The sequence below is a fragment of the Salmo salar genome, chromosome ssa04 (assembly GCF_905237065.1).
Source record: "Salmo salar chromosome ssa04, Ssal_v3.1, whole genome shotgun sequence".
Taxonomy (NCBI): Eukaryota; Metazoa; Chordata; class Actinopteri; order Salmoniformes; family Salmonidae; genus Salmo; species Salmo salar.
The window spans coordinates 67,372,336-67,398,995 of NC_059445.1; the positions used below are offsets into that span (position 1 = coordinate 67,372,336).

Below are 26,660 nucleotides of genomic sequence, written 5' to 3' on the forward strand. Positions count from 1 at the left end.
CTCCAATGAGACAGAGAGTAGAGGTGGAGGAGAATAAAGGAACAGAAGACAAGTGATGCTAAAATGAACATTTATAATGACTCTTTGTTGCTGTTGCCGTCGCAAAAATAATCTTTAAAAAACAATTCAATATATTAACACTGAAATGCTGACTTCACTGGTAGTCCACGAGTCATCAAACACAACTCACAGATTTTTTTTTTTTACAAACACAATACTACAGTTACATTAAATAGTCATTACCCTTAAATCTATTAATGGATGATGCTCAGATATACTGATAATAATAAAAATACACTTTCATTCCCTTTTGATAGTTGCTGTTGTCATTGATCAACAGTGTAATGTTGTAAAAGGAACTGCTTCTGAGATGTTTCACTGAGGAAAGCAGGAAATTGACTGGCAGCATAGAATATAGTGACATTTCAAGTCAAATGCCAAACAATGAAGTGTTTTGGGGGGGATATGGGATTGGGAAGTGAAACATCCCATTGCTACCACAGCTTCAGTGTGTAGGCTGGCTGGCTTTTGGCTCAGTGCCGATTTCATTTGGCACTCGTATTGGCAAATATCTCAATAAAAGGCTCTCACCCGTACTTCACTGACATGGCACAAGGAAAGACAATGTTGCCCATGTATCTTTAAGATTGAGACTGTATCTTTAAGATTGAGACTGTGTCTGTGTAAAGGCATCGAAGCAAATGCTTCAGTCAAAGGACAAGTGAGGCCTGGACTTTGAAATGGTATCTTCTCTGTCTCAATATAGACACTTGAGTCATTCCAATTGACCCAACTCTTTTTAGTTTAGGATAACATATTACATATGCTGACAGTCCATTTCTTAAGATGGAAAAACAAAAATAGTTTTACAAAATTAAAAACCTAACCCAAAATAATATTTACAATGGAGCCGAAGAGGTGTGCAGGGCATTGTCATGCTTTTTTCAGACAAGATTTGTTAGCTTTCAACCCTGCAGAATTGTCCGGATGACAAGAAAACAAACAAACAATTAAAACCAAATGAAAATTCATACAGTTGTAGTCTCAGCAAATTTTGGCAATAAACCTGGGGTCAAAATAATCCAAACACGCAGATGAGCACGCAAAGGGTGGATAAGGTCAACTTAGTTCATGGGAGGGTCAAAGATAAGAGATGGCGTCGTGGCTGGTTGGTAAAAATCCTGTCTTTCTCCCACTATTCAGAGGAATGGGCTCAGAATAATTTTCCATTCAATGGGTGAATACAATGACAGGTGCCAGACACAACGGCACACATAATCATAATGTCATGTAGGCTGAAAAGATGGAGAGAGTTGAGGAGAAGAGGGGGCAAGCAGCCTTAACCGGCTTAGTCCTGTCTGATAGTTCGATAGAATCCCCCTTAGGAAGATCCTGGAGGGTCAGATGCATGTCCAGACTACATCATATTTAAAACAACTGAAGGTTTGGAATGGTGTTGACTTAGTTTGGCACTCAGTAGTGGAGGGGTTAGAAGGGTGCTGGGGGTTAGTAGCAGTGCATGGCAGAAGGAGACGACAGAAAGTCATAGCATGCAGTGGTAAAGTAATTTTAGGTTACACAGGGTTCTTACGGGTTGAATTGTCCAATCCACCAACACTGACAGCGGTATGACCGAGGCAATCGAATTTTGCTGGTGCTGTATTTGTCTCCCATCTAAAATGATATCAGCAAGACCTTGGGATTGCATTCTGTAACGTAACAAACGTGTACTCTCTGATAACACCACATAGAGACATTGTATGAGGTTTACCGTGCTTTCAATGCCAATTTGTTCATAAAAATACTTCCGCCCTCTAGACTTCAAGGCAGCAGAATGCAACATGACAAGATGGAACAGCTCCACTCTAAATTCCCTCTCCCTCTTTTAAAGAAGATTCGCTCATTGTGATTTCCACCAATATTTTCAAAAGGAAATGGATAAACCATATTATGTGGACTCGGGTGCCACCTTTTCAGAGAAGTCTGATACACACAGACCCAAAAAGATCAGAAAAAAACCCCTCAACAAACAATATCAGAGCAACAGCAAAGAATGACAAAAACGGCTGAACGTTAACATGGTTTGCTTTGTTTCACATCCAATAACAGGAGATGGAATTTTGTAAAAAGGTATGACCCATTGATCAGTAAAGTGCATTTATGCAACACCAAACAAACAGGACAATGTTGACAGCGAATCGGAAGTGTTGTTAAAACATATCTGGGTTATGACTATGGCCTACCTGACTATAGCTGAAATTGGTTCTTGACATAATATGTTAACTCTACATGTAGTTGAAATTCCAGCCCTGAATTCACATTAAAAGACTGATAAACATTCAACTGAAAAAATGAGCAAATGGGATTACATTCATAGATTAGATTTGGGCATTCAAACTGTGGTACAAAAAATATTTAAAAACTATTACACAGGTTTTGTGAGGTTTAACCTGATTTAAAAAATGCCTGGTATTCTAGAAAGCAAAACTCAAGAATAACACTGAATAACATTTTCGCGTTTGCTTGTTTCACATTTGTAATACTCCTCATGGTACCTTAAGAAAACAAAACCTGGTCTGTTATAATATAAAGAGATGGACTGTATGAGAATTTGATCTGAAATGTGTTGTATTTGGGCCAACATGACAATAATGGGCTCCCTCCCAACTTACGACATGAAACAACATTTTAAATATGAGGTGATTTTAACTTAAGTGTTCTACAACTGACTGCATGCAACTTTATGTCTTTGAATGTTGCGAGAAAACCTCACAATTTTTTTTCATTTAGTTTTTTCCCTCAATTTTTCACTTTGATACCATGCAATAGAAGACGTGCAAAAAGATAACACCTAACTCCACGAAACACATTTTGTCTGATTGTTAATGACTATGTTATGAATGCTTATAACATGTTATGCTTAGTCCATGCTGGCCTATAGAGACATTTGTGAAAAACAGCAGTGCTTAAGCCACAGGTCAAACGAACACACAGGGGATGCATGGAGTGTAAAACAACATGGATCCATAAAAATCACAATCTTTATCTCTTACTCTATGTAGCTATGGGGTAAAACAATGCACAAAATAGTTATTTGTCCATTGTTTTCTTAAGTAATGTATATGATTATCATTTCTTAACTGAAAAACATTGTTTTATTGGCACTTGATCAGCACTTCTAAACAAGTTATTGATATCTAACATTTGATCGCACATCTACAATTTCAGAAGCTGCAGAGGTCTAGTTTGGCACAGGTACAATTATTACTGTTACTATCTTACCAATACTGTATAGTATTCTATACACCTCGTTTTACGCCCCTGTCTTTTAGAGCATGTTTCTTATCAACAGACCAGACATATTTTCAACTAAAATATTTTTTATATTTTACTTATCAAATAGCAGCATTTTCATAACTTACAAAAAGTACATGTAAACCTATTCATTCAAAATCTTAGTAATTTCAAAGGTTCATACAATAGACATAATAAAAACACAAAACAGGACATGCTACTATATTGCTTCCAATATTCTTTAAATTTTTCTTACGGTCAAACTAAATCTTCAATAACAGAAATATGGACGCCACCTGTCGATGATGAGTCATCGTAATGCACAAACAAATCGCAAAGCTAATCTTAATCAGGGCTAGTTGGCACTCTTCATCATCCACACAAAGATAACATAGAGTTTCACATTGTATCGACGACGCTGGACTGCATTTGGACTACAAACTAGAATAGCTACAATTAAGTACATATAGATCATGTTGACATGACATATTCCACAGAAATGAATTTCTAGTCATTTTTCAGATAAGAGGATATGCATAAAGGATGTCACTGTTTCAGCATGAGGTCACGAACGAGTTCCCACCTTTCTCTCGCTCTCTCTCATTTACTTTTTTTAAATAAACTCCTGCTCTTTTGTTAGGAGGCTGAAATAGAAGCTGTTTGGTCAACCAACAGACATTTTCTCATTCAACCAAGATTCGCCTTCCTATTTTGCTTTCCCTTCCCCTAGAAGGTCATAGATCACGGTGTAAGCCTGTCTAAATCCTACAAGTTCTTCTTTTAGTGGGGAATTTGATACCGTAGTTTGAACCAATGTTGCTGGTTGGTCTTGTGGGTTGTCACAGTTTGGAGGCAGGTGTTATCTGTGCATTTTTGACTGGTGAACTCTATGGGCTGTGAAAATATTTGCATACCCTTATGACCTATAGTGCATAACTCCTATCAATCACTTCGGCACTCCCTGCAACTCCCAGACGTCAGTGCCTATGAGTAGACAAGACAGAAAGAAGGAGAGAGGGGGGGAGCAGTGCAGAGGAGAGAGAAAAGGTAATCTGTATATAGGAGGACTTTAAAATAGACCAAAAAGAGCATATGTAGGGTGGGGAAATGTCTAAAGAGGAGGAAAAGTAATGAATGGAGAGAGGAGTTGGTACAATGTACAGATCAGACAGCTCTGGAGTAGTCTCTCTCTAAACCAAGCGTAGTTGCATTGCTTCTATTATTAAATCCACCTTGATTTGTGCTTGTATTTTAAATCAGCATTATAATGTTGTGAGGTTAGGGCTAAAATATGAAGGTTTTTGAACCCCACAGGTGAAAGAAGTTACAGATATTTTAACTGGAGTGCCATTTCATTTCAAGTAACTAGTGTACCGTTGACTACTGTTAAAAGTCACAGCACATTCCGTCAGAAATACAATGAAAGGGAAACATGTATTCAGTGAGTCAAGGTAATGGGGCTCGTGGCTGGTGCCATGCCATGCGGAGCGCTCAAACATAGAGTTGTTAGTAAGGTGGGGTAAAGGTCAATTCTTTCTCAAGAAGGAGCCTTGTCATTTCACTGAAAAGGGAGTGCTGCTGTTTCTTTCTCTGACACTATCGTTCCCGGTCCTGTATTATTGGAAGCCGATCCCAGAGCTCTGGTTACATAAGTCTATGGATACATTTGTGAAATGGAAAAGAGGGTCAGAATAGGATTCAGGGACTGCTGTGCAGGAAAATAAATGTCATAGGAGTCATTTGGGTTAATAAAAGGGTCAATGCTATCCGGGATCCTTGGGATGTCCCTACCCTAACCCCTACACTTACCTTAACCATTTTGCATTTCAACTTCAATGGAGTAGGGACATGCCAAGGATCCCGGATAGCACGGACCTTAATAAAATATATGGTTGACTGATGACTCTGGACTGATCAGTAGAAAAAACATCCATTAGCAGCTTTCTGTTGTGCAATATTATTGGTAAACCAAAATATCTCCAAGACATCACATTATGGATGTTTATGTGGAGATGTTCCTTATCTCGCTGCTCAGCTGTTTTTGCTCTAGAACTGGGATGGGCCACTCCAGTCCTCTGGGGCCTGATTGGTGTCACACTTTTGTCCCAGTCCCAGCTAACACACCTGACTCCAATAATCAACTAATCATAATCTTCAGTTTACAACGTAATTAGTTTAAATCAACTGTGTTTGCTAGGGATGATGGGGGGAGTGTGACACCACTCTGTCCCCCGAGGACTGGAGTGGCCCATCCCTGCTCTAGAACACGCACCAGCTGTAGGCCTATATCCTGGATATGTTCTTCAAAATATGATCACTTGGCTCAAGAAGGGACAGACACACTTTGCGTTGTGTCTTTGTTGTGTCTCACAGTGCAGTCATAAGAGACCCAGTGTACTCGGATGAAAACCAATGGATAGCAGCGCAGAAGCAAGCAAAGTTAATCGTTGTGTTTGAGAATGTTCTAGAAGACAATTACCCTCCCTGCGTTTTTGCCAAACAATTATCCTTACAGAATGTCAGATAAATGTTTGGGCAACGCTTTATGCACTACTGCCAATGTAAGCTAGGGTCAATGTCTGCTTTAGGCAAGATAACAGGTTGGACTAACTGCCTGCATAAACTGTTTGACTCCATATTGGTATTGACTCTGGTTGAGAAAAATGGTTCACAGAAAACTCCAAATGTGTTTCATGGTGAGTCCATTTCTTTCTCATTAGTGTCTCTCTTGACTACCAGCCATCCTGATATAAAGCAATCGTCTCCTCGCTCACAGATAACGTTCAATACTGCTTTTCTTAACAAGACTGCTTTGTAGTGCTTCGTTCTCTTCGGGACTCTTCAGGTTAGATTCTTCAATTGAAAAGGTAATGTAAGATACCTCAAGCTGTGTATAGTGCTGTCTTCCCTCTCGGGTATGATGCTCTGTCCCATGGGGGCTTATTCAAATTTCTACATAGGAGCAAGTCCCAAGGCGCAATATCGGCTGGCAAACTCAAAGTACAGGGCTAATTCATGACAATAGGATAAAAAGTATTTTTAACCAGTAACTACGTTATTGGGACCTAAACTGTCCACGGTGGCACAAGATACAGTTTGCCATGGCAGCTGAAGGAGGACTAGCGAGGTGAAATATTAAGACTGACCTTCAACATAGCATGAAATCCAGTCTTTGCTTACATAAAGGCAGAACTAGATCCCGTAAATTACAGATAAGTGAACAATGCTTGGCATCTTACAATCAAGGAGAGGGAGAGCAATCTCCAAAGGGATTTTCAATTTCGGTGATACAGGTAATATAGGCCTAGCTATCTGTAGTTATGTTTTCGTAGCACCAAAAGTGGTGTGTGTGTGGGTGGCGGTAAACATGTATGAATGTGTGTCTGTTCCTGTGAATGTGTACATTCCTGCGTGTCTCCTCTATCCTCTCACATTGAACATTTGACCCCTGATCTACACTAGTTACTGTGCAGTTCTGGGTTAAAACTATACATATCTGTCACTGCAACTCAACATTTGATCCTCGTTAATAACAAAATAACAATAATAATGTCTTTACATTCATATCAACCCGAATTCACAGGTTTAAATCATCTATATGTGTTTGAATGAGACCATATTTCAATAAATAATTGAGGAAAATAAAAAGGATAACAACCGAATTGTTAAAACCTCAATTTTGATTTGAACCATACAGTGTCATGTCATTAATATTCTGATATCTATTAAGAATTTAGTGGTCTTGGATGACCTCTGGTGCTCGTAATTTTACCTCTCTCATGTAAACAAGGCCTTTTGCTTTGTTCACATGGAGCGAGGTTAACATCAAAGCAAAAAGGCATGAGCAAAACGCTATTTCTGCTCTTTAAGCCTGTCCGGAACCTCAACTCACCGGGAGCGGAGATCTACAACTGAAGCTGAAAAATCAACACAGCCAAAGAAAATAAAAACGGAAGAGAACGAAACCCAAAACAAACCCAGCTGTGAGGTTTTTGAAGGGAACGAAACCCAAAACAAACCCAGCTGTGAGGTTTTTGAAGGGAACGAAACCCAAAACAAACCCAGCTGTGAGGTTTTTGAAGGGAACGAAACCCAAAACAAACCCAGCTGTGAGGTTTTTGAAGGGAACGAAACCCAAAACAAACCCAGCTGTGAGGTTTTTGAAGAGAACGAAACCCAAAACAAACCCAGCTGTGAGGTTTTTGAAGGAACGAAACCCAAAACAAACCCAGCTGTGAGGTTTTTGAAGAGAACGAAACCCAAAACAAACCCAGCTGTGAGGTTTTTGAAGAGAACGAAACCCAAAACAAACCCAGCTGTGAGGTTTTTGAAGGGAACGAAACCCAAAACAAACCCAGCTGTGAGGTTTTTGAAGAGAACGAAACCCAAAACAAACCCAGCTGTGAGGTTTTTGAAGAGAACGAAACCCAAAACAAACCCAGCTGTGAGGTTTTTGAAGAGAACGAAACCCAAAACAAACCCAGCTGTGAGGTTTTTGAAGAGAACGAAACCCAAAACAAACCCAGCTGTGAGGTTTTTGAAGGGAACGAAACCCAAAACAAACCCAGCTGTGAGGTTTTTGAAGAGAACGAAACCCAAAACAAACCCAGCTGTGAGGTTTTTGAAGAGAACGAAACCCAAAACAAACCCAGCTGTGAGGTTTTTGAAGAGAACGAAACCCAAAACAAACCCAGCTGTGAGGTTTTTGAAGAGAACGAAACCCAAAACAAACCCAGCTGTGAGGTTTTTGAAGGGGGTGAAATCGTGTGGACTCACCCCTGAATCTGCTGCTTGGCAGTGGACCAGTTCAGCTTTACTCGTCATCAAAAGGACTCGACACCACTTTTAAAAAACATCACAACCTCAGTCCTAAAAACACAATCACATATCACACACACGTATCCTGGTTTTCTCTCTGCCTCACCTCCTTCTTTGTCACCTTCTCTTTTTAATACTGAAATATTGAATGGATATTTGGACGTTTTTTCCCCTCTCCGTGACCCTTGATTCCCTTTCTTTTCTCTGTCTCCATCCTTCCTTTATTACATCCTTTTTTCCCATTTAGCCCACCTTCTGTGGGTTGGTGGCACGCACACCCTGCTCATACGTGATCCTCTGGCTGATCAGATACTGGGCGGCTTGCGTTGCCGCGGGTGACCCTGTTATGGTAACTTTACGGTTCCGCGTGCCGGGTATGAACTCTCCCTTTTTGGAGATCTGGATGCGGGCGCCCGTCAGCTCCTGGTACTCAACCAGCGTTTTCCCGCCTTTCCCCAGGATGGCGCCCACCAGATTCTCGGGCACAGCAATCTCCACCACGTCCTTGGCCCCGTCTCCCAGCTTCTCTGCGGCCAGCAGGGAGGAAGCCATCAGTGGGGACGAGGCATTCAGGTAGCCGTTGGAGGCCCCCGTGGCGGCAGCCAGCGAGCCCAGGGAGAAGCCCCCCAGGCCAACAGCAGGATGGCCGGAGCCGGAGGCATCGCTGGCATAGGAGGCCAGGAGGTTAGCGGCGGCAGCAGCAGCTGGGTTAGCACTAGCAGCCACGGCGGCCAGGACCCCGGAGGCAGCGGCGGGGTTGAGGCCCAGGCCCAGGGTGTTGGTGTTGTAGCCATAGCTGGCCAGTGTGTTGAGGGCCGAGGTGATGGCCAGCAGGTCATTGCCAGAGAAGCTGGACATGGTTCCCGGGAAGCCGCCCATTCCTGCCAGGCCGGCCTGGCCTAGAAGGCTGGAGGCAGTGGCGGCAGCCGCAGCGGCGTTGGGAAGGACCTCAGCCGAGTTGGCGTAGGGGGAACCGGTGGGGTTGGAGTTGGCCACGGGGCCTGAAATGTTGGAGTAGCTGATGTTGAGGCAGCTGCTGCTCTGAGGGTCCTCCTGGATCTTCTGCACAATGATCTCCACGGCTTTGCGGTTCTGCTCGGGCTCCCCGCTGATCGTGACCACGCGCTCCTGCAGGTTGATGCCTTCGGGCTTCTGGGACAGCTGCACCCAGGCACCCGACTGCTCCATCACCGCCTTGACTGTGGCCCCGCCCTTACCGATGATCAGCCCAGCCGTGCTGTTGGGCACTATTAACTTAGCCTGCAGAGGAATGGTGGGGACCAGAGGGAGGGAGGGAGGGAGGGAGGGAGGGAGGGAGGGAGGAGGGAGGGAGGGAGGGAGGGAGGGAGGGAGGGAGGGAGGGAGGGAGGGATAAAGAGAGATTGAAAAGTAGGAAAGAGAGAGAGAGAACGAGAGAAAGATATCGCTCACTGAGTCATTCTACTATCCCAGCCCTCTGCTTTACTCAGCGATGTGTTAATCCCAGGGGTTAAGGCTGCAGCTGCCGTCCAGCTCTGTGGCACTGTGGAGGACCTAGCGGGCAGGAGGCCGGTAAAAATAACCCCATGCCCTCACATTTTCCTGACCCTGCCAGGGCTCAGGTTGTGGGGCAGATGCCCCTGTGAGACAAAGTGTGACTGTGTTCTTGCCATGTGCTGACCACGTGCCCTTATGATTCTGCATGTCTACACTATTGACATGTCAGACAGATCATCGTAGGTAGGGAGGTAACATGCTTTGATCGGTCGTATTCTATATCTGATAGGTCATTGTCCACGACATGGTTATGTTAAGTATGGTGGTCGGTCATACCCTGACTACACCGCTCACGTCGCGTGCGCTGCAAAATAAATTTAGAAATCTATATTATTGCGCGCACACACACTGCTCGCGTGTGTCAACGAGTGTCTGCGTTGCCAAGGGCTAAAATGGAAGTCAGTTCTATTTGTGACACAGATCGTGCTGCAAGTCCTGCCTCTCCCATCTCCTCATTGGTTTATAGAAGCAGATAACCAATGAGGAGATGGCACGTGGGTATACGCACGTGGGTGATTGAAAGACAAACTGTGTTGTCGGTCGACGTGGTAATACTATGAAAGTTTAGATGCCAATCACCATATAAGTTCAAAGAAGAAAAAGCCTGGAAGGAGGAGAGATGACTAGAAACTATTTGGTTGACCGTTTTATGTGTGGAATTGTCGGAGTAGAGGACCTTGAGCATTTCAGGTAAAATAACAACTCAATGTTTATATTCCAGGACAAATTAGCTAGCAACAGAAAGCTAGCTAAATAGGACAAATTAGCTAGCAAGTGCAAGCTAGCTAGCTAAATTGCCATAAATGTTTAATGCTTTTCGACCTGTCCCCAAACGAATGTAATTGGTTCAGAGTTTGTTTTGATATTTTAACCTGCGTGTCGTGATCGCGTTTGGTGTGGGGGGACAAAATAAATGTATGCACGATGTCGCTAGTGCGCAGCCTGTTTGGGTTCCGTGTCAGGGATGGCTGACTAACGGACCGTGTCTCACCTGTTTGACGCGATCGGGGTTGACAGTGGTCTGTGGTTGCAGTATGCTGACTGGCTCTGTTTTCTGGGCGCTCTGGGGCATCTCGCGGACTTTCTCCGCGATGAAGCTGTGGACGCCATTTAGCGCCTCGACCGTACCCTGTATCAGACACACCCGCTCTGTGGTTCCTGTGGGGATAGAACAAAAAAGAAACATCACAGTGTATCAGTACTACCCACATGAAAAAATACTACAGTTTACTATTAGAATACTACAGTACTAAATCATTCTATAGTAAACTCTAGTATACTATACTACACACTGTAGTATACCTCAATAATGTGTATTTTTTTTCTTTAGATATTTTTTTCCTAGTTTTATTAATCGTATGTATGGGATACGCATGTTATACGCATGGTATAAATTGTCCAACGAAATGCTTACTAACACGTTCTATAGAATGTTGTAGTATACTGTAGAATGCTACAGTAAATACTACAGTATACATCAGACCACAAAAACATTACAGTAAATACTTCATTTGCATATACCCTGCCCATTCCCCTCCCATATATCCCAATTTGTGCCACCCATAAATGAGAAACTGACATGTCAAGTATAGACCATATATTGTGTTCCCTACAAGTTATAGAAAAGAGTAAAATCTCTAAACTGTCCGATCTGACCAGTCTTACCAACCTACAGTTTATGGAAAATGTGGTTTCCTCAAAGACAAAGCCCTCATTGCTATGTCAAATATAATAAATAAAAAAAAACACTATAGTAACGTCACAAAAACCATAGAGTAAATACTACAGTATATGACAGTCCGCAAAACCACTACAATAAATACGACATTATTACTCTGCGTTGCGTCGTGCCTAAGAACAGCCCTTAGCCATAGTATATTGGCCATATACCACACCCCCTCAGGCCTTATTGCTTAAATATACCACGGTTATGATGCAAAATTACTTGTTTACTGTTGTAATTATGTTGGTAACCAGTTTATAATAGCACCTCGGGGGTTTGTGGTATATGGCCAACAGTATTTATACTTAAGCAAGCTGTAAATACTACAGGGTACTACAGTCATGTCCGCAAAACTACAGTAAAGTCTGTAAAAACACTATAGTGAAAACTATAGTATATAACTATAGTATACTATAGTCTTTTTTTAAGGCTGGGTAGTTTCTAGCCTAGCGGTTAAGAGCGTTGGGCCAGTAACCGAAAGGTCGCTGGTTCAAATCTCTGAGCCGGCAAGGTGGAAAAAAATCTGCCGTTCTGCCCTCGAGCAAGGCAGTTAACCCCCAACAATAACTGCTCCCCGGGTGCCGGGGATGTCGATTAAGGCAGCCACCACACCTCTCAGATTCAGAGGGGTTGGGCTCAATGTGGAAGACACATTTGGGTTGAATGCATTCAGTTGTGCAACTGACTAAGTTTTCCCTTACTTTGGCATCACAGTCTTGTGAAAACGTAGATTATTGTGCCTTGGGGTCAGCGTCTGCTGTGGCTGTAGCATATCACTTACAAGAGGCTTCCTTGTTCAGTTTAAGGAACAGGATTTCTTGGATGAAACATGTTTTTGCCAAGGATCTATTTGACAAAAAGTAGTGTTGCAAAGCAACCCCATTTATAACTGAATAGCTACTCATGCAGTGACTATTTGCAGAAAAAAAAGAATGCTTGAGTTTTGATAACAGTTTCTTTATGCAGCGGTGCTAACTGCCAACCTATCCAATAATACTCCCCCCCCAATATAGGAGCTCAAAAACAGAGCAGCTGAAAGAGAAGCTCGGGTAACAAACCACTGGGGGGACAAAGGATTCCTCCTAAATGATGTAACTCTTCCAGGGTCCTGGAATTCTGGGCCTGTCCTCGCCCCCCTACCTCCTCCATAGACTCCACACGTCCTTCCCTCATTGAGGCATCTTTCTACACCCCCTTTGTCGGCCCTACCGGAATTCTGTTGCCATGGTTAAGGAGCTGCGCCATAGGAACAGGTGATGCAATCACATGTCCTTTCTACAGCCTGCATCTTCTCTTCCTTTGACTGTTTATATTTCTCTCTCTCTTTGTCTGCCTTGCTCTCTTTCTTTCATTCCTTTGCACATTTAAATAATTCTATACCCACATTATTCATTCAATCTCACACCACCAGCCTTACAATAAACACTACATTGTGTTATGTCTATCAAAACACAAATACAAATGAATTAATCGAATTGTGAAATGACAGCAATCTGATCAAATCCAACAATCCAATAAGTGAAACATTTCTTCAATGCTAGTGACAACTAAGAGTCATCCTAACTTTTTACTCAGGGGAGTACCCTCCTATAAGGAGTACCCTCCTATAAGGAAGACCTGCTGATTGAGACTGGCCTGTTAGTTTTACGGCGACACTGCTCCACTCAAGCCAGCCCGGGCCATTTGTGTTCCTTTCCTTTTAATGTGATTCCATTTCCTCTTACAGGATTGGGTGACACACATCTGCCCCTAGAAGCACCTGTTGACATTCAGGAAATATCCATCAAGAGTTATCAAAACACACAGCCCACAAAGTCTGGGGACGGTCCAGGATCTCACTCGAACTCAATCCAACTCCCAACCCTGACTGGTCGCCACTGTTCCCATCTTAGAGTCCAGAGCAAAGACATTCAACTTTATTGGCTTTCACTAGTTATGTTATATAGTATGGACAGAGTATAGTCCGTATGGAGCGACTACTGTAAGTTGCATTGTGGGTTTATGTATACCTGTGCCTCAAAGTGCTGTCATGCATTCAACACTGAGACTGATTAAGAACTGCAATTGTTTCTTTCCAGGCAATTTGGGTGGGATTGAGGTTCTCTGGGAGCTTGGTTTACTTGACAGCGTTATTAGGAGAAGCTATAATGTAGGTTCTGATGTGTGTAATACAAATTTTAATAACAGTGTGTTTAATCTTAGAGGGAATTCTGGCACACAGGGCAGCAGTTCCTGAGGCAGAATGAAGAAGGACCTTGATTCTGTAGTCCAGTTGAGTCAGTCCAAAGCCTTACCCTGCAGATCTTTAACTGCAGAGGGCTATAAAGTGTTAACAACCATCTTTATTTCACTCTGAATACTAAAAGGCTGTCTTGAAAGCATTTCAATGAGGTTACTTAATTTTGTAACCTGCTTTTTGATGGAACTACCTCACCCAAAATGGACTGACTTGGTGTAGTTTTTCAGGGTGAGGTCAGTCTTTATGTTTTCAGCTAATGGAAAACATCAGCACCATATTCCTATGGTATATTACATCATATCAATTTTATCTGTTCATGCAGCACAGTGTGTAACTTTATATGCTAGCTGGGCTGATGGCCAGCTGCACAAAGCAGGGAGTCTGGAGTTTTGGTTGTAAGATCTTTGCTCCCTTACCAGGGACTCTCAGCTTCCTTTGCAGCTGCTGTGAACAGTGTGTGTACGTGACTGCGTACACATGTGTGTGTACAGTATGAGTGAACAGTATGTTGTTTACATACTGGTGTAGGATAATTTTGTCATGTAAGGTATCAATAAGGATGCGATCGGATCACAAAAAGGGGTCTTGGGCTATTCTTTACTATGCAAACAAAACTTTGTAGAGACAGCACGATGCCATCTAATCTGGATCAAACTTCAAAACTTTTAAGAACAAATGCTATGAGAAAAACCAACTCGGGAGAGAAGGGAGGAGGAAACTTGGCGCAGTGAGAGAGCATCTTGAGTACAGCTGGGGCAGGGTCACTTCCAGAGAGAGAGCGAGAGAGATTGTGAAAGGTTATTTCTGGGCCTGCCCTCCTGTCCCCTCCCCTAACACACAATCATGCATCATCCACACCCTTCACTATCTCCAGTCATCTATCTCTGGCTGCCACAGCAGGGCCTAGTCGTACAGATCCCATTCCCATCGAGGCCTTCCCCCATTCATGATTTCATGTCTTACACTGGCGGATGGGAGACGGGAGGTGCTGGGATTGTTCTAACCGCGGCTATCACTATTGAGCGGATTGCTAGGGGAAATAGCTCTGTCTGTCTGTGTCCTCGTTGTGCTGTAGGTAGGGTAAGCCAAGGCAGCTGCAGTGTTAAAGATTAAGAGGTGATCTGTGCGTATTGGTATTAACATGACATGTCAGCACAGTCCTCTCATAGCTGAACACAGAATGGAGATAGAATGAAAAGTCATTGCAATGGTATAGCCTACTCTTTTCATTAAAAACACATGTTAGATCAAATATTGTGGCCTAATTTGCGATGTGTTTACACTTAGTTCAGTAGGGAATAAATCACAAAAGGTAGAACAAAAATTAAGGTTATAGACTTGCGGTAACAACAAATGTTGTAAAAATTACATTCAATTGATTAGCTTTGTTTACTGTCTTTTAATTCCTTAGGAAAATAACAGGTGTACACTTTGTACAGGTACAAATGCCTCGTATATTGAAGTTCCTGGAAGAGAAATTCTGGCCCATTGTGTGAGATGGTGTTGTAGTTTCATTTTACTTTGGGGGGCCCTAGCAGCACCCAATCAAATCGCTGCCAGTACCATCTCCCTGATCTCCTCACTCATCGCAATAATGAGGAGGGGGAGGGGCAGAGCAGGTGGTGCCCCAACAACCCATCCACCACCCAGAGAGAGGAGCAGGATACAAAAGCACAACTGCTCCAATGTGTGTTTTCTAGGTAGACAAAGAAAGTAGTGCTGATACATGATATGCAACAGTAAGCCATTACTAGAGTTCATTTTCAGCGTGTCATGGTTACCATCGATGAATCCAGTTTTTCCAGAAGTGGGGGAGGGCAAGGGACAGGAGACTGTCTAAGAAATGGATACCACTAAAATGACATTTTATTGTACTTCTATTCTTTGACAAGGTTTATTCATCTTTGACAGTGTTTAGTCAAGGTGCAGTATATCATACCTTCCGTTTACCAGAAAATAGGCTATATTTGAGCCATATTGCCTTTTTGTTTTCTGCAGGCAGTTTAATCCTTATTTTCTACATGTAGCTCATCTATAATTGGTTGCTTGAGGCAATCACATAATTTACTATAAGCCATATATTGTAAAAAGGAACAAAAGCCAGTACATTCATTCCTTTCCATTTATGCATCTGTATGGTACAGAAATGTGTTCAGTTTAACAATACCACAGTCCATTGCCTATGTGTTGAAAATAGGTGATCAGTACAAAATAAATAAGATCATTTGGTTCAATTAGTTATAACAAAAGAGATCTGGACTTAATTAAAAGTGAGCCGCTGAACACGTATTATTTTTCAGCAGACTGAAGCTTCCTTAGCCATGAAGGACAAACGCAGATACTTTTCTGTGGCTCGGGCATTTCTCTTCCGAGGACAAGATGCTTCAGCACCAACCAGAGAGTGCAGTGACCTCCATCAGTGTGGGGTCGTTGGGGAAAACATGAGCATTTTTTCCATGTTGACATGTTTTTTAACAAGGCCCTATTGGGCGACTAGTGCTTTCAGTGTACCTTACATGTCCTTGACATTAGACAATGTGCTCTCTCCATCTTGGAGTAAAATGGCAGCCAGGCAGCTAAGAGGGAAATTGATTAAATGCGGTCTTTGCACTGTAGCAGAAATGAAGAATGATAGTACTTCTGGGGAATACAGACTTTGCACAGAAATGGGATCAGCTCCCTGCTAAGAGCGCAGCCAAACTGAAAGAAAAACTGCTTGCATCTTTAAATGATACTCCTGCGTCAATAGCAGCTGTATCATCTGCATGGGTCTTTTGTCTGGGTACAAATACTGTGCCTTTGGACGGCTAGATCAAACTGCAACTGTTCCCCAGTTGGAAATCAAACTGCAGCATAACCAACGAATAACAGTCTTCTACTGAACTTGGATTCAGAGAGTGCCATGGGTTTGGTGCTCTTAGTTGTAAACCTTTTAGGGCTGTCCCCAACAACAACAACAATTCTGGCTCTACTGAGAGTTGTCTTTCGACCAATATATTGTTAAAAATGTTAAAACATGTATTTTTCCCATATAAAGACACAATAAAATATACTATATGCACTGAGCTTGTCTGATGCTTTAAGCTCACTGTTTGATGAAATAATTTAGACACACTTATGACTCTAAAGGGATCCGACCGCAATTGATTTGATTGCGCTGGGCCAGGCTCAGACAGTGAGTGCCCGTGTGACTAGCACCCCTTGTCTCTCTCTCCTCCCTGCTGCAGCGACCACCACAGAACATGAACAGTGTTTATCGCGCTGTCCGTGTTGCTGAAGCTGAAACATAATTACAGCCATTTCTGTCTGAAAAGTTCTGCTACCGAAATCCTTACTTTGTTTAGGAAAAACATTCCATATTCCCTCAACCCTGCTCTCTTTACGTGACACATGTATGCATCACATGCACGTGACCAATGGGGCCTGACCTATAGCATATCATAATCACATCAATAAATTGGTTATAAACTCGTGACGGCAAAATGGACGTGAAAAAGAAACTGGAAACAGGAATGTTTTACTGGTTGCTCAGGAAGGAAATGGGAAGTCAGTTGTGTGGAGGACATTTGACTTAGTTGTGGAAACTACTAGAGATCTAGAAAAAGAAGGAAGGAAAGGAGCAAGTTCTGCGTGCATATTATATGTGCCAAACAGGTGCTGTTAGATTACAATATTATTTTTTTCTGACTATTTGGAACAGTGTAAACAACACTAAATACATTATTAGCTTATCTTTTTTGTAAAGACTTTATTACAGGCAAGACTAAAAACAGTCCCATGTATTTGTGAATGTAACTTCCAATGTGGAACGGTTTATTTATAGTTTAGGCTAATTATTCAATGCTCCCTTTGTTATTTCATTTTAAAACTAAAATGCTTGATTGCATTTCAAATCATGAATGACTCGTATGCTGTGTGATGACATGAACTAATGAATGATTGGTTTATACAGTAGCATATACATATATATATCACATATAGGCCTAAGGAAGTTACAGTATTAAGACAGCTAAACAGGATGATGATAATGATAATGACATTACTAATTATTATAATGATGATAATAATAATAATAATTATAATAATAACAATAAGGAGATCAAGAAAAAGGAGGGTATAGGAGCGAGAGGCTGTTCTAACAAAAAAAAGTGTAAACCCTTTATTACAGCACAGCAAAGATTAAAAACAGACGAATTTGTGAAATTGCTTTATCCGACATATTGTGGTTGCATGAGGCTTGGTGATCACAGAATCAGTAGGCTATTAAACAAACACTCAAACAGGCAACAGAAGCAGGATCTGTCTTATTTCTGGAGAGAAATATGGAGGATTTATAAAATCAGGCACATTCAACAGTTAGGCTATTGATTATAGACCTAATTAAGATGGAGTTTCCTCTCTCCTTACTTTTCTTAGACAACTAAGTCAAGGGCCGTCTCATCTCCTGACTCCGCTGGTGCCTTGCCATTGTTCTCAACACCAATATACTGGATAACTTTGCCATTATGCACATAGCAACATGGTGGAGGAAAAGGCACCAACACAACAGCACACTGATGTTTAAGAACCACAGACCGCAACGGGGGAGAAAGCGCATTTGTTATAAAATTATATTATTTTTCTTAGTGTTTCACCATTGTTCTTACATAATATAGCCATATACAATTTCAGTAGCACGTCTTACAGTGATGGACTGTACCATCCCCACGGCCTCCACAATGGATTAGTCCACTGAGACAGGTGCAACTCAGACAAGTGTCTTGTGCTCCATGAAAAGAACTCCAACATTTGCGACTGACTGTTCGACTAAAGAAATCTCAGTCGACCAACAGCCTATCGACCAAACAATCGACCAGTCGACTAAATGGGGTCAGCCCTAAAGCCTTTACATTTGGACAATGTGATCATGGACAAAGTGAGGTCCACTTACCTGGGTAGAAGTCTTTGGATTTGGACAGCTTGATGGTGGCGCCCGTCTCTTTCTGCAGCTGTACGATGGTCTGGCCGCCCTTGCCAATTATAGAGCCGGCCGCATAGCTGGGGATCAGCACCTTCAGGAAGTACTCACCCTCTTCTGTAGGGACAGAGACAAACAGACAGGAGGTCAGAGCTAGTAAAGAGGCTCTAGTCTACACACATTATATACACCATACTGAAAGTAACCCATTCACCTCAGCCGATACACGCCTGCAGCACGGAGTAGACTACAATTCACATTCACAATGTATCCCTTCTGGGTCCATTCAATCATCCACAATAGGAACATGTACGTGTCAGATGCATACACTTGAATAGGTAGCTAGCCACATATATTCTTGTCAGCCTGGCTTTGGTAGGTAGGAATCTAGAGAGGGGTTTTCATTTCGGAGTGTGATTCTTTTGTATCCTCTAGTCCCACATTTCATCAGAGTTTGGTGACACGTTCTGTATTCTGTCCCAGATTTCCTGTTGAGTAAATGCTGACCTCCTTTCCAGTTTGCAGAGGTCTAATTTTAACTGTTTTCAAGGAGTTTTAGTATCCTTTATCAGAATCTTCGGACAAAATGTCTAATTTGCAGTCCAATTCAAGCCAACTCCTACATAATGTTATCAATCATTTCGCAATCCAAGAGACAAAGCGGAACATAAACTACATCAGAATCATGTGAAAATGATAGAATGTAATAACATTACTCTGAATTTGACTCACACAGGACTATGTCAAAACACTTAAATCATATGCTTGCAGGGCATGAAATCCAACCCAGTGTGATCCTGAGTAATGAATGTTAGGGATGCAAGCTTAAGGGACTGAAATCCCTCAGATTTGATCAAACTGGATACTTCCAAGAAGACAAACTCAATATCCTCCCATTTAAAAGGGGGTTCAGTGGCTTTACAACACTGTCTTGTTTCAGTCAGTGATTGATATCGTGTCGGCTCAAAGAATTGACCGACCAAACCTTTTGTTCTTCAACCTGTTAATTCAGGATGTTCCCCTCCATACACGTAATGGCTAATGAAAAAGACCTACTGTAACCATCACCCAGGTGAGCACTAGCAGTGTGTGTCAATCCAAACCTCCATACACGTAATGGCTAATGAAAAAGACCTACTGTAACCATCACCCAGGTGAGCACTAGCAGTGTGTGTCAATCCAAACCTCCATACACGTAATGGCTAATGAAAAAGACCTACTGTAACCATCACCCAGGTGAGCACTAGCAGTGTGTGTCAATCCAAACCTCCATACACGTAATGGCTAATGAAAAAGACCTACTGTAACCATCACCCAGGTGAGCACTAGCAGTGTGTGTCAATCCAAACCTCCATACACGTAATGGCTAATGAAAAAGACCTACTGTAACCATCACCCAGGTGAGCACTAGCAGTGTGTGTCAATCCAAACCTCCATACACGTAATGGCTAATGAAAAAGACCTACTGTAACCATCACCCAGGTGAGCACTAGCAGTGTGTGTCAATCCAAACCTCCATACACGTAATGGCTAATGAAAAAGACCTACTGTAACCATCACCCAGGTGAGCACTAGCAGTGTGTGTCAATCCAAACCAATCCAGATTTGGTAGGCTAAATTCAGACAAGAGCAATCAACCTAATGTTGGGATTGGACACTTTTGGACAATTACTGTGAATACCAACCCAAAGATGGTGGATAAATGAAGATGTCCCACTCAGGCAGTTTACCATTGAAAAAAAATGGTCACAGTACTGGTCTGCTCTCCCATAGACACCAATGCGATAGCTGCTGGGTCTGGTCTGTTTAGTTCATTGACTGTAGGCCTATATTAACCAGAATAAATGAGCAACTGGGATGACTCACATCCTCTTCCATCTCTGTACCAACCAACACCTGGTTGTGCTATTCCAGACATAAGTAATCAACAGGGGAGACAGACATGTGACCTATGTATGAACCTGTGGGCACAATAAGTACCCAATATCACCCCTGAAATCAATTAGATAATAGTAGCCTAAATCATTCTTCAAATATCTGTGCTGGTGTGACCCAAAAATGATCTAATATGTTTTTTCAGATATCATCTATTATTTTTAACATGACGTCACTTTGGGACCTCTTCAATGCCTCAACCAGCAACACGGATGACATCACTCTGTCAAGAAGGCACGTTCAGAGAACTGTTCATATATGCATACAAACGTGTTTCCAATACAGACCAGCACAAAAATATAATGACCATATCGCAACATTGTTGTTCGTTTTAGGGGTGATTTTGGGTGCCAACACCAAGATGCGTGTTTGCCTGTGTCGTCGTTGTATAGCTTCATGCAGGGGGATGGATCTGCAGGCTTGTCCAGGGAAGATGGATAGAGCTCTGCACACATCGATGTCACTGTTCTAAGACTGACCTTCTGTTTGCCTCCAAAATGGGATCATTAGATCCTGATCATAATGACCGTGGCACTGTGACATCTAGGGACTTCACAGTCCCTCTCCCTGTCAGCTCTCTACTGATTCTTTTAAAATGCCCCTCATGTTCCATTTGTGTCTCTCAATACAGTCATGACATGTTGATTTCTCAACTCCAAAGTCAATTAGACTTCATTCTGTTACCTCGGACTAAAGGAACTTCCTCGCTGCTCACACTACTAGAACTACTGGAACCAACATTTACATTCAACATGTCTAGTCCGTCAACACATCTGCATTATAAATCACACTGATGAATGATTTAGCCTTTCTGAGAACATCTGTCATTCCTTTATCAATCAGAGAGATTATGACGGCATTACACTCTTGACACCAACATATCATTAGCCAAGGCCCTTTTTCTGCTGGGATTTCTGCTTTCTACTCTGCTCATCTTCCCCTTTCAGAGAAACATGATGATAGATGACCTTGATGAAAAAGTAAAGACCATTGCTCAGACATTGACATTGTCTTCATGGAGCTACAGGCTCTTTTCTACTGTCAGTCAGAGGACAAATGTTACTACATCTCTCCACACAGGGCAAACTGAACAATAGGAATGGAACAGTGGAAATGCCCTCTATTAGACCTGTGGTGGCAGGGGTGCACAAGTCCCCGTTTCTATGTGTCTTAAAACCAGGGTGAACCCAGCATGGGAGAACATACCATTGAGATTCCCTCCATTGCCCTCACAGCAGCGTTTTGTCATTAGTCAATAATTAATTCCGTCCTAGTGTCTGAAAAATCACAGTAACAGGTTTCAATGGTGTCATGTGGTAGAGTAAACATGGCAATCTGTTGCTGCAATCCGCCAGGGGAATGGGAGCAGTATGGGGCAGGTTGGGGAGCTAACGTTAAGCCAGTCGAGGGTGTTGAGTTCAAACCCATGCATCTAATACTGGGGGGACAGCTTGGAGACACAGACAACGAGCCAAACGTGTTTAGTGAAGTCACTCAACGGGGTGGGCCCCCACCCCCCCTCCAAATACCCACTCTGCATGTCAATGGACCAACCTGCCGCTGACAGGCAGCAAGGACGATGGAACAAAACGGGCAATAATGAGCAGATGAGATTTCAGCTAATCAAATAGAAAGAGTTGAGTGTGATAAATGAATTCAACAAGTCATAACAAAAACAGTTTGGCTCTTACCCATTCTGAGATCTGCTGGTAAAATCCTCTGTCAGATCGCCATCAATGCCGGGGTACAATCTCTTAAGGGTACCTTAACGTTAGGCTAGTCATAGGTGAAATGGTGGCGTTGAGGAATGCGGCCAGTCAACCTTTTTCACCGAGGTCTAATACATTAGTGGGTTAAAAAAAAGATTTCACCGCAACATCCAAGTCATGCCTGCAGCTGGCCAGAGCCTCAACTGTCTGACAAAATGCTAATGCAGGCTCTCAGTGTTTTCAGTGAAAGACGCCACGCATTGTTCAAGCCTGCACCGGTTTGAAGGGGGGGGTCTTCCCTGCCGCATCACCCTTTTCACTGCTCTCATCCATATTCATCGAGTGGCCCGTCCGTCTGCAGCAGCGTGGACGACTGACAACTCGTCTGGCCAATGGGCAGCCTCCTCCCCCAGCACGTCATGCCCCCACCCCCCAATGCCTGTCCCAAAAAAATTAGATTTTCTCCCCCAGTCCGCCTCTTTTGACGCAGCACTATAAAGCGTAGCGGCCCATTCAATTTCTTTTTCCGTTGAAAATGACAAAAGTGAAACAGGTAGTGGGGTTGGTTTGTGCGTTTCATGGGAGAGAGCGTGGGGTTACCTTGAGTGATGATTGAAAAGGTGTGTAGATGCAGTGAGTGGATAATGAAGGAGGTGGAGGAGGAGAGGAGTGATCTGAGACTGTGCTCCGTACAACCCCTCTCCAATCTCTCCCACCCCTCTTCCCTCAGACGGCCATGTTTGAGCGGGGGGGCTCATCAACCACTGCAAATGGCAGTGCCGCAGAATGGTGTAGGTGGGGGGAGGAGGGCGACGAAGCCAATCACTACGCCTATAAATCGTATAGACTATAGAGAGCGGTATACTATGTGTGTGTGTGGGGGTGTGTGTGTGTGTGTGTGGGGGTGTGTGTGTGTGTGTATGTGTGGGGGTGTGTGTGTGTATGTGTGGGGGTGTGTGTGTGTGTGTGTGGGGGTGTGTGTGTGTATGTGTGGGGGTGTGTGCTCCGCTCAGTATTAATTTCCAGGGAACCTCTAGAAATACTAGTATCATTTGTCTAGCCGCTTTGTTCATTTTCTAGATACATTTCCAATGTCTTTAAATCATAGAGCAAACTGGGGTAATAACTGAGGCAGATAAACATCTTTGCGACCGTCTTCCAGTAAATGATACCAATAAACCATTAATTGTGTCACCAGGACTCACTGGTGTGGCTACATAAGCATGGTCTCTCTGTAGGCTCCCCCTCTCTCCCTCTGCCACCTGGCAAATTCATAGTCCGCTCACGTCACATTGCTCTGCAAGGGCACCTGTGTCCTTCTCCCCCCCAAAAAACCCAGCTCACATTCCTCTGCCAACCTTTCCATTAGCAACATTACCATATCATACCTAATCCAGGACATGGGTAATTACAGGATAAATTTGCATGAGCGATGAATGAAAAATCTTCATTTTGAGGAGAGGGGTGTTGCTGATTTTTTTTAAAGGAAAAATAAATAGGCTACCTCCTCCTCCTGGAGTTGGGCCGTAATTCTCCAGCCATCCTAAATGCACAATAAGCACACGGCAGTAAAACCTCCAGCATATTACTCCTTTTTCTATGGTAACTGGCAGTCATGTTAATGATCAACAGGAATGATGTGATAAATATCAGACACAATGTGTAATGTAATGAAAAAGATGGCTGAGAATCACCAAGAAAAAAACATATTACGTATATGTATCATCTATCTATTAAACAGCCTAAATGACATGAAACCTGATGATAATACAATTCTAATACAACCAAGAACACATGAACCTTAAAACATATACATTCTGACTGTTCTACGGATAATGCAATGTGGACATTTTGTGTTTGAAATTATTGCAGTGAAGAAAATCACAGATAGTCTAATTATCTCGTGGAGGAAAATATATTCTAATTAAAATTCTAATTAAACTTAAACCCCGCGATTACATTTTATTTTTACAGATTGACATTATTTGTTGTTCGATATTACATTATTGGTGCCTTACACAGTAACAAATAAAGATAGCCTACCAATTGGCTTTGTCTACACCAGCTGGTGAAAAGTAAACAGCCTATTCTCTGCAGACATACTGTACTATTACCATATTATTCCAACTAATGGAATAAGTGGTCCCTGTGTGCTGGTCTAGAATAACCCTTTCTACCTCATACATTTATTATAAAAAATTGGGGGAAAAAGACTTGCCTAAACAAGGAGTAATGTTTTTGCCGTCACCAACAGCACCATCCTCAATGATATTACTGAAATGTCACTAGCGTTTTAGATGAGTCATATTGCAAACGTGTGAGCAACACATTGCAGGCTATTTGTTTTACCCCTGAACAAAGACTCAAATGAATGCTTTAAATGCTGTATCAACATGCCGCAATCACATCATTTTGTGTTTTTACAAGAAATCACAAAAGTGTGTTTGAATTGTTGTGGATCAGTTCTGTTTGTTTTTCCATCCTGTATGTGGTTGTCTACCAGTTTACGACTACGTAGGTAACCTATTTTAGCGTGTAGCCGATAAGTGAATTACATTGGGTGCTCTGGGGTGTAAAGATTTCATTGTGTGCTATGGAGTGGTTGGTAAATTGTGTTAGTTTTATTGAGACTATTTCTGCAGAAACAAACCATGGCTTTCTAAGTAAATGGCTATGACAGGTACATAATGTATTACAAGTTGTTGTTCACTGATAGTCAATTGTGACACAGATGTTCACAGATCACATTTCTAAAGAAAAACACATCAATTATTTTCCTTAGTGGTATTTTTCTGAAGTGAACTATCAGCGACCATCTCATTTACTATGTTTCTGAGGTCCCATGAGTCTGCAACAAAAAATGTTCCACTCAATGGAAAATGTCATAACGAATCTCCAGATGTGCAACATGATGGGGTCACTGGGTTCAAACCTGACAGGTGCCAAATGGGTCACTGTATTTGATGTAATTATGGAAGTAGCGAGACCAATAACTAGGCTACAATAAGTATTTATATACATTGATGCAATGTGCTTTGAAACTTGAGTCAGAGCATGCTTGCGAAACATAGGCTACAAAAGTTGTATAATCTTATGCATTCAAACATTGGGATCCTATAAATACATGGTATGACATCTGATTGACATACTAGAAAATAGTTGCCATAGATAAGCAGTTTCTAAGTTCTCTGTCAAATGTAATGGGCTGATGACATGTTACATTCACTGAGGGCCTTAGAAACTGCTGATCTATGGCAACTATTTTCTAGTATGTCAATCAGATGTCATACCATGTATTTATAGGATCCCAATGTTTGCCACTGGTAGGCTAGCGGTTAAGAGCGTTTGGCCAATAACTGAAATGTCGCTGGTTCAAATCCCCGAGCCAACGAGGTGAAAAATCTGTCGATGTGCCCTTGAACAAGGCACTAAACCCTAATTGATCATGCACGTTGCTTTGGATAAGAGCGTCTGTGATCAAGCAGTAACTAAAACATTAGAATAAAACATTAGTTACTGCTTGATCACGCTGAAGACAATGTAGCCTACGGTGGGTGTGCAATGTCTTACCTCCCGTGTTTGTGCGCTTGGTACAACAGTCCTCCTCCGTCGGAGTTAGTGGTCGTTTACGAGAGTCGGGGGGATCTGACTCCATGTGGGGCTGTTGATTGTGATGAAGAGGATTCAAGAATATCCCGTTTTGTTCAACTGCTCCACCGGCCATCATTTTCCGACCAGTTTGTATAGGCCTATTTGCGTTATTCCACAACGCCCTCACCACATTACATGTATGCGAGTTCTCACAAAATGATCCAAGTTTTTCCTTCTTGACTTAAAATGTCTCCGATTTCCTCTTTGAGAACACCAAAATGACAGGCAACACAGCGCCTTCGGTCCTGCTTGTTCTTCTCGACTCTGCTTGCAGTTGGCTGATAGAGCGTCACAGAAAGCTAAATATAAAAATCCATTGAGTGAAATGCATTCATTAGCCTGTCACTTCATAAGCTTTGTGTTCAGTAGTGGTGTCCTCTTGCCCGTGATTCATACGCAATAGTCCACCAAGGTGCATTCAAATAATGCCGTAAGTCAGTAGTGACACTGATGAACTAGCCTATCAAAAAGAGAAACATTTTAAAGACTTGCGAAGAATAGCCCGGGAAAAAATATATCTTTTTTAAGTCATCTTCACGCCATCTTCTGGGATAAACATGTACAGTAAGTCCACGGCAGTTCAGCTGTAGTTATTGACTTTGAAGTACATGAGGGAAATATTCTTTGGAAGCTCTGAGGTAGACCACCCTGCCGCTGACCGGTGAGAGATGAAGTCAACGAGACACCAGGCATCTTCTTCATCCGAAAGGTTGTCAGAGGACAAGCTGACGTCACGTGGTTCAGCATCCACTTTTTCAGTCCTATGGCCTTTCTGGTCCAAAATGGCAAGAAGCTTGC

General features: G+C 42.4%; 1 protein-coding gene and 1 long non-coding RNA gene across 3 annotated transcripts; one reads left to right on the plus strand and one right to left on the minus strand.

The window, feature by feature from the left end:
- Positions 1 to 53: 53 nt before the first annotated feature.
- Positions 54 to 26,572, minus strand: LOC106603702 (RNA-binding protein Nova-1). 2 transcript variants are annotated; one of them, XM_014197701.2, is made up of 4 exons: positions 25,782 to 26,572; positions 18,541 to 18,684; positions 10,640 to 10,806; positions 54 to 9,372 (listed from the first exon to the last, which is right to left on the minus strand). In XM_014197701.2, exons 1-4 carry the CDS (start codon positions 25,936 to 25,938, stop codon positions 8,356 to 8,358), a joined length of 1,485 nt encoding a protein of 494 aa, XP_014053176.1. In that variant the 5' UTR covers positions 25,939 to 26,572; the 3' UTR covers positions 54 to 8,355. The 2 variants fall into 2 exon arrangements, with proteins under 2 accessions (XP_014053176.1, XP_014053177.1); XM_014197702.2 differs by lacking the exon at positions 25,782 to 26,572 and adding an exon at positions 22,194 to 22,538.
- LOC106603703 (uncharacterized) lies at positions 12,383 to 16,675 on the plus strand. Its single transcript, XR_001328475.2, has 2 exons — positions 12,383 to 12,624; positions 13,098 to 16,675. It is a non-coding gene; the product is annotated as an uncharacterized lncRNA (long non-coding RNA).
- Positions 26,573 to 26,660: the final 88 nt, after the last annotated feature.

Excerpts from the sequence above, each read along its gene's own strand:
- LOC106603702 (XM_014197701.2), bottom strand. The coding sequence starts at position 25,938 with ATGATGGCCGGTGGAGCAGTTGAACAAAACGGGATATTCTTGAATCCT. Across the intron at positions 18,685-25,781 it reads CAAGCGCACAAACACGGGAG|AAGAGGGTGAGTACTTCCTG; the intron begins GTAAGACATTGC and ends CTGTCCCTACAG. Across the intron at positions 10,807-18,540 it reads ATCCAAAGACTTCTACCCAG|GAACCACAGAGCGGGTGTGT; the intron begins GTAAGTGGACCT and ends CTATCCCCACAG.